The 7,472-nt window shown below is 35.1% G+C and overlaps 1 protein-coding gene across 1 annotated transcript in view; it reads right to left on the bottom strand.

Annotated features, from left to right (window-relative positions):
* Window positions 1-691: 691 nt before the first annotated feature.
* Slc13a1 (solute carrier family 13 member 1) overlaps window positions 692-7,472 on the bottom strand; it is a 67,402-nt gene continuing 60,621 nt past the window's right edge. The window contains exons 13-15 of the mRNA XM_008828889.2: window positions 4,645-4,806; window positions 2,968-3,105; window positions 692-1,212 (exon numbers count right to left, since the gene is read on the bottom strand). Of these exons, the coding sequence (XP_008827111.1) occupies window positions 1,075-1,212; window positions 2,968-3,105; window positions 4,645-4,806 (438 nt within the window). The 3' untranslated portion in view covers window positions 692-1,074. The remainder of the gene's footprint in view (window positions 1,213-2,967; window positions 3,106-4,644; window positions 4,807-7,472) is intronic.

Raw genomic sequence — 7,472 nt, 5'->3', positions numbered from 1 at the left:
TATTCTAGATTTATAAGTAAGTGTGTACTGTATAATAGAGAAAGGAATAAATGAATAAAATGAGCATAGATGATTTTCAAATAACAGGACTATTATAAAATTGAAATGAATAAATTTTTCTTTGAAAAGATGATTGATTATGACAGAAAAGTAATGATGATGGATAGCTCATCATGCAGTTTTTAAAGAGATATCATAATTTAAAAGCTTTATATTTAATTTTAACAATAATTTGATGAATATCATTTGAAAAATCCAAACCAGGTCTTTATACCTAGGAATGTGATTAAGAAGGTTAAACATAGTAAAGGTGTATTTTTAACATGGTTTTCCACTACATTTTTAACATGAAAATTTTGTGTTCTAACATCTCCATATTTTCCTCACTGTGCACATTGTTTTTTGGTTTTTGTTATTTTATTTTGTTAGTCCAAATTTAGAATGCCAAAGAACTCACTCTTTTCTTATTTTCTTTTTTGTTTGTTTGTTACATGATCAGGGTTTTTCTTTTTTCTTTTATTGTAAATCATTTTATTTTTCTATTGTGTAAAAGTCATCTTAATTATTCAATGAAGAAATACATATTTCATTTCGACTAAACTTCTTTTTTTCTGTTCCCCAAAATGACCAGGGCTTTATTTTTTGACAGATTTCCTTGAAAAGTACTATAGAAATGATTTATCCAAGTACCTCATTAACTTAGATACTTTATTTTATACTTTTGGTTACATAGGAAGATTCTGAAATGTCACGCTGAACCTCAGGGGTAAGATGAGATGAAGGGCCTCACTTCTTTGAAGTCCATTTACTACATACTGCTCTTATGGAGAAGCAAAATGCAGATAGTCCAAGAGCAAAATCCACCTTAGATTTCTTGATGGAGGCATGTAGATGCTCTTTGATTGCATTTCAAAAGACATGGACTCCGTGCTATGACAGCAGATCTGGGGTGCTCAATGGATTGTCAGTGGCCATATCACTAATTTCAAAGTGCCTGCCATATATAGCCACATCTTACAGTGAAATCTCAGTGATTCTAAAAGTCACCAGGAAGTGTTAGAAATTTTGCACTTGTCATGGGATGGTCTGATTAACCAAATCAGGAGCCCAAGAAGGGTATGTGTAGAGGTCAAACATGGGTTCGATCCAGGTGAACATGCCAAGCATCACCACAGCAACACCCAAAATATTTACACCAAGTCCAGCTTTCACCTTGAACAGGAAAGAAGATAAATGTCAGTCTCCCAAAGAGAAATCTTACTGAACAAACAAAATACTTGCACACAAGGCATAAGACTGAATTATATGCACTCTAAATGACTGGTATATGTTGTGTTTGTTATAAAGCCAGGGGTTCTTCTTCCATTTGTGTCAAATGAGAATTTGTCCCTAAATAAATAAGATTTTGATAGTATCAGAGAGGTTTCCCATTGGAATATACATAAGTCATTCTAATGAAAGACAAAGCTCCTTAAAAATCTGCCCTTGTATATTAAATTAGGATTTGAGTTTCCTGGTCTTGTATTTCGATATATATGCTTCAGAACACCATATGATAACTAGATTCCTTAAGTTCACTCAACGTTAGTATTAGTTTCTTATGAAGTATTCTTTAATTGAAACTTCATAATGCTACCTCTATTAGTGTTCCTATTTTTTATATCATGGGTTTCATATCATAATTCTGGTGTCCATTAAACAATCTCAAAGTTCTTTTCTACACATCAGAGATTGTCAAACTTCTGCCTTTGTCCTGTTTTTGCTACTACAAGTTTCCTTTTATGGACTACAACCTTACTCATTCGTTTATATATTACTCTTGGCTGTTTATATGATATAATAGTGGAGGTGGGTATTTGTGACAGACACCTTGTACCTTACAGAGCCTGAAATATATCTGTCCCTTTGCACAAAATGTTTGCAGCTTCCTGAATTCTCTGCATTAAAACAGGACCTTCTAAAATAAAAGGGAAAGATTTAGCAATGACTAAATGACTATTATGAGGTCCTCTTCTCTCTCCATGAAATCCACTTATTTATTCCATGTCTCGTGTGTGTGTGTAATTGCATATTTTATATTAAACACATTCTATTTATCAATGTTGCATGACTTGAGCATATAAATATTTCCAAAAGTTTTATGTTGCTGGGATTCAGAGATAGCAACCTGGTAGAAAGAAGAAATTGGACAGGATTAACCTTAAAACTCCATTTGTGTAGCAAACTCATTGAATTTACTTTGATTATATTCTTATTTGGTTTAGTTTGGAAATTTTTAATGAAGAGTAAGGAAAGACTAGAATATTCTTAGCTAGGCATGGTGGTGCATGCCTTTAATCCCTGCACCTGGTAGGCAAAGGCAGGTGGATCTCTGAATTCTAGGCCAGCCTGCTCTACAGATCGAGTTCCAGATCAGCCGGGCTTAGATTACTAGACTACCTTCATTTCTCAACTACCACTGCTTGTATTTAGAAAAAAAGTATGCTGTTTCACCTAAATTTGCCTTTATTTCTCGCTGATTCTGATATTAAAGGCAGAGTAAGAAAGCTGCTTTTTCCTTACGCCCTGAGCCCAATGTCTTGATGAGAGCAAATGGTGTTGCAGAGATATTTGTTATAGCAAACCATAGAGTTGCTTGATTGATGGATTCATTAGCCCTGCTTCTATTCAGCTCAGTTAGGTTGAATCCTAATCTTGACAATGTAAGTTTAAGCTGCTATGTAGAGTAATTCTGTGCTCTTCTTTTCTAGGACCAGTGCTTATACATCCAGTTTCTCTATTTGTGACTATAAAGTCTAATGGAATGTTCACATCTTAAAAATAATCCCATGACCAGTCATGCATGCACTTTTAGAAACAGAGCTCAGACTCCAATATTCCTGATGGTTGATTTTAAGGGTAGAGCTTATTCAGTTATGACACAGAGGGAAGTATTGGAGTGTCATAGTATTCTTTTAGCTAACTCACCATGTCAATGACTTTCAGGTGTCCATATGAAAAAACAATAGCATTGGGTGGATTTGCAACGGGCAGAAGGAATGCGAAGGAAGTACACAGGGTAGAAGGCAGCAGGATATGAAGAGGGTTCACGTGAATGGCTTCAGCCTATTATAAAAGATAAAGAGGAGCTAAAGTCAAACTTTAAGGGTAGGCTCCAAACACGGAAATTAATTATTATGATACACTTTTTCAGAATCCAGTTAAAACCTAGTGACATAAAAATTATGCACAATTTATAACTTTAAGCATAGTTGAATGTGTCTCTTATTTATATGGTGATTGTTACCCATTTAAACCTTATAGTACAGTTCATTTGCAAAAAAAAAAGTATCATTTATTCTAGAAACTGCATAAAAACAGAACTTCTTTATTATATAATTAGTCCTAGGTTCTGTGCTTCTTATATATCCATGTATTTACACATATTACATAATAAATAGATATATATGTTAAAATTTTGCAATAGTATATAAGATGGCTACCATATCCCAAAATAACAGATGAGGACACTGAGACCAGAGGCACTTAAAAAACTTGCTCAAGCATGCTCCTGTTGAGCAGGAAAGCATAGGGAAGGCCCCGGGTACCTGTGGCTCCAGAAAGTAATTGTACCACTAACCCTATTGCTTTGTGCTATTTTTAAAATTTCTTTAGTGATCATTACAGAAGAAGAGTTGTCACATCATTTTCTAACTGAAATTTCAGGAAATAAAAAATAAAAGCAGAGAAAGCCAAAATGATACTTAGCCAGTGATTTTCTGCCAATAATCAATTCATAGTATCTTTGGTAATTTGAAGCAGCTGAATCACAAGAATTTCAGAAAATACCCTTTAAGAAGTGTAGCAAAACAACATCAGAGACATTCCTTCTTGTTGTTTTTTTACTTAAGATACTTCTTTTTATTTCATTTATTATTTTTATTTTAGGTGTATTATTGTATTTCTTGCATGTAAGTGTACCCATGTTGTGCAATGTCCATGGAGGTCAGAAGAGGGTGTTGGACTCCCCTAAAACTGACGTTACGGGTGGCTGTTAGCAGCCATGTGGATGCTGGGAGTTGAACCCAGGTCCTCTGCAAGAGCAGCCAGTACTCTGAACCACTGAGCTATCTCTCTAGTCCCTTAAGATAATTCTCAAAGTGCTTCCTTTCATCAAAATAACCTACCTGATTCTGAGAAACATTACACTTAATGCTATTTCTTGTAATTTCCAGCTAGTAGATAAGAAGAAGCAAGACAACCCTCCCCCTTATTAAATGTGCTTCAGGGTCAGGGCTAGCTTCTAATTCATCTGCTTATCACTTATAGGAAGCTGTTCCCTGTTCTGGAAGGAGAAGTGTCAGAGTTAAGATCTGGGCACTAAAGAATCATCTTCCAGCTGACATGGATCTAGAATGATTGTGTTTATTTGCAAATGAAAAACAAAACAAAATAACAACTTGGACAGAGAGAGGGTAAATTGTTTGCTAAAGATGATGATAACTGATTGTGGAAAATGGTTTCCTTGAATGAAGGTTGCTTAAGAAAGCGTTAATACAAGTAAGAACCACAGAAATTGCTGTACACCACAGGATGAGAGCTTTGAGCTCAAAGCCCAAAGAAGTGAAATGAAGAGCTCACAAAGGAGACACAGGAGATACTCACCAATGGAGACAATATTGGGAAAAGGATCGTGATGGTAGCAGGATTGCTGGCTACCTCTGTCAAAGATGTCACCATCAAAGAGGATATCAGGATTATTAGCCAAACTGGTAATGAACCTAAAGGGGACAGTTTACTGCCTATCCAGCCAGACAGTCCTGATTCCTAAAAAACAAATGAACAATATTTATTATTTACTAATAAATCATTTTAACCAAACACATGCAAGCACAGGAAAAAAAATCATGATTCATTGGAGTTACTCTCTGAAATATAATTTCCCATATCCTTGTGGCTTAGTAACTGGGTAGTTTTGATGTGGAAGAACTATCTGAATTATTTCAGCATCATGGACACACTTTAAGAAGCTTGAATTGCCTCCCCATTCTTTTTTCAGTTAAGCTTTACTTTGATGGAATTAGCATATGTGAATGTTTTAACCAGCCAGGTAAGACTTTAGGACTTTAGGAAAAGAGCAACCTTTCTAAAGATTTACTTCTCTCCACTCCTAGGTTGTATCCCCAAGACAAGACTTTCCAACTCTTAGTAGCCATATACTGAGATATGGGTATTAGTATAGTTATCTTTCAAAATAATATTCTAATTATACTTTTCTTAAATTTTCAATTTGAGATATTATTTATTTTCCAATATGCTGGACAAGGATTTAGGTTTCTTACATCATCCACTCATATGGCAAACTTTTGGTTAAATCAATATGATATGCCACTGTGATGATTATATAGATATTCATTGCTGAATCACTGAGCATTCTAAGATTATATTTGCTCTCATTGTTTAATTTTCTTTGTTTTTCCAAGAAAATATTATTTTGTTTATTTAGATTTCTAAGTACCTATCAATAATTCATGACACTCTCTAAAAAAATCTGGTGACATTGCCAGAAAATAGACAAACACATGAAATAAATGGGTTCATTTTGTGCATGTTGCTAAAAATGTCTGCCCTCCTCCTGATACATCTGGACTTAGATGTTCTTTAAATCTAGTTAACTGTTTCTGTGGACCCCTTTTTTGTTATTCTGAATTCTCTTTATGGGACTCCTTCATTTACTCCACTCATTTGGAGGAACACATCCTTTCATAACTTGCTGTGACAGTTGGTGGAGAATTGTTGGGGGTGTTTGTAGATCTGAAAAATCATTTTATTTTTCTCTTCACACTACTTTGCTAAATCAGCATCTCTGGAATTCTCGATTTGAAATCAGTGAAATTGCTCAGCAATTTTAAGGCATTGGTTATTTCCTGTTAGTTCTTTAGGCTGATCACATACTGATCTTTGATTCTTTCTTTACATGCAGTCCACAAAAACTGGCTGCACCCAGATGACAGGTATGTTATTCTGTTTTTTTGTAAGATGATGTCAATAAAATACCTCATGTAATTATTTTATGTATGACAAACTAGAAATGGCATCAAAAGAAACTTTGATTATAAGTAGTAAACTCTCATTTCAAAAGTTAATATCAACATCACAGACATAAGTACCAGATATTATTAGTGATATTTGTTATTTTGATATATATAGTTTATTTTTCATATGTATGTATGTGAGTGGTGTATGTGTATTTACATGTGTGTAGTGACATGCCCATGCATGTGTGTGTATGTGTAAGTAGGCCTGAGGTTGATTTTCAATAGCTTTCCAGATTATATGTTGAGGCAAGTTCTCTCAGTTGAACCCAGAACTTGCCATTATGGCTAATCTAACTAGCCAGCTTGTGCTATGGATCCCCTAGCTTGAACTGCAGGCAGGCTGCCACACTCACCAGGCATTTACACAGATTCTCAGATCTGAACTCTGATTCTCACACTTGTACAGCAAGCACTTTATTCAGTGATCCATCTCCTCAGGCCTTGATTTACATGCATTTATATCCTGGTTATAGCAGTTAGAAGGGTAGGGACTATTTAAGGTATGGGGACACAGATTCATCCTAGACTATGAAAGGTTTTATTTCCGTCTGATTAGATGAGGAAGAATTGCACCATGCCTGCTATCCTTTCTGAAGGCCATTGTGATTCCCTCTCCATCCCAAGACTCTAAGATCTACAATAGAGAATCTCCACAATTTGTTGTAGATTTGGGGCGCTCTTTTTTTTTTTTCTTGTCACAACACTGATTGAAGTAAAACAACACAAGTTGCTACTTCACTCAAAAGCAGTTTTTACTTTGCCTCTTCTTGATGGTCACTAGCAAAAGGCCCATCGGGTCTTTAATCAAAAATCTTTAAGCAAAAGGCCCATAGGAGATTTAATTTCTAAGACATATCATCCTTTCTACTTTTTTCCTCTCTTTCTGAGCAAATTGTTAGGATTTATTTTTAATTAATGCTTTTAAAAGAGGGAAGATTGGGGTGCTCTTAAAAACTCTAAGAGCGTAGAAGCTCAAAGATTTAATGTCTTTTTCAAAAAAAATTTTATTATTTTTATTTTATGTATATGAGTGTATTGCCTGCAAGTATGTAAGTGCAGCAGTGTGCAGTGCTCACGGAGGCCAGAAAAGGGTGTCAGGTCTCCTGGAATTGGAGTTACAGTTTTTAACCACCATGTGGCTGCTGAGAACCAGACCTAGGTCCTTTGCAAGAGCAGCCAGTGCTCCCAACCGCTGAGTCATCTCTCCAGCCTCACAGAGATTTAATTTCTAAGACGTAACGTCCTTTCTGCTTTTTTCCTCTCTTTCTGAGCAGATTGTTAGGATATTTTTTTTAATTAATGCTCTAGTTTCCTTATCTCTTTTTAATGTTTACGTTTTATTTTATACTTTTGTTCTATTTCTGGGATATGTTCGAACTTCGTCTTTTAACATTG

Source organism: Nannospalax galili, unplaced genomic scaffold, assembly GCF_000622305.1.
Source record: "Nannospalax galili isolate Female #2095 unplaced genomic scaffold, S.galili_v1.0 scaffold413, whole genome shotgun sequence".
Taxonomy (NCBI): domain Eukaryota; kingdom Metazoa; phylum Chordata; class Mammalia; order Rodentia; family Spalacidae; genus Nannospalax; species Nannospalax galili.
The sequence above is the reverse complement of the archived record's forward strand: the minus strand, read 5'-3'. Positions and strand labels throughout refer to the sequence as shown.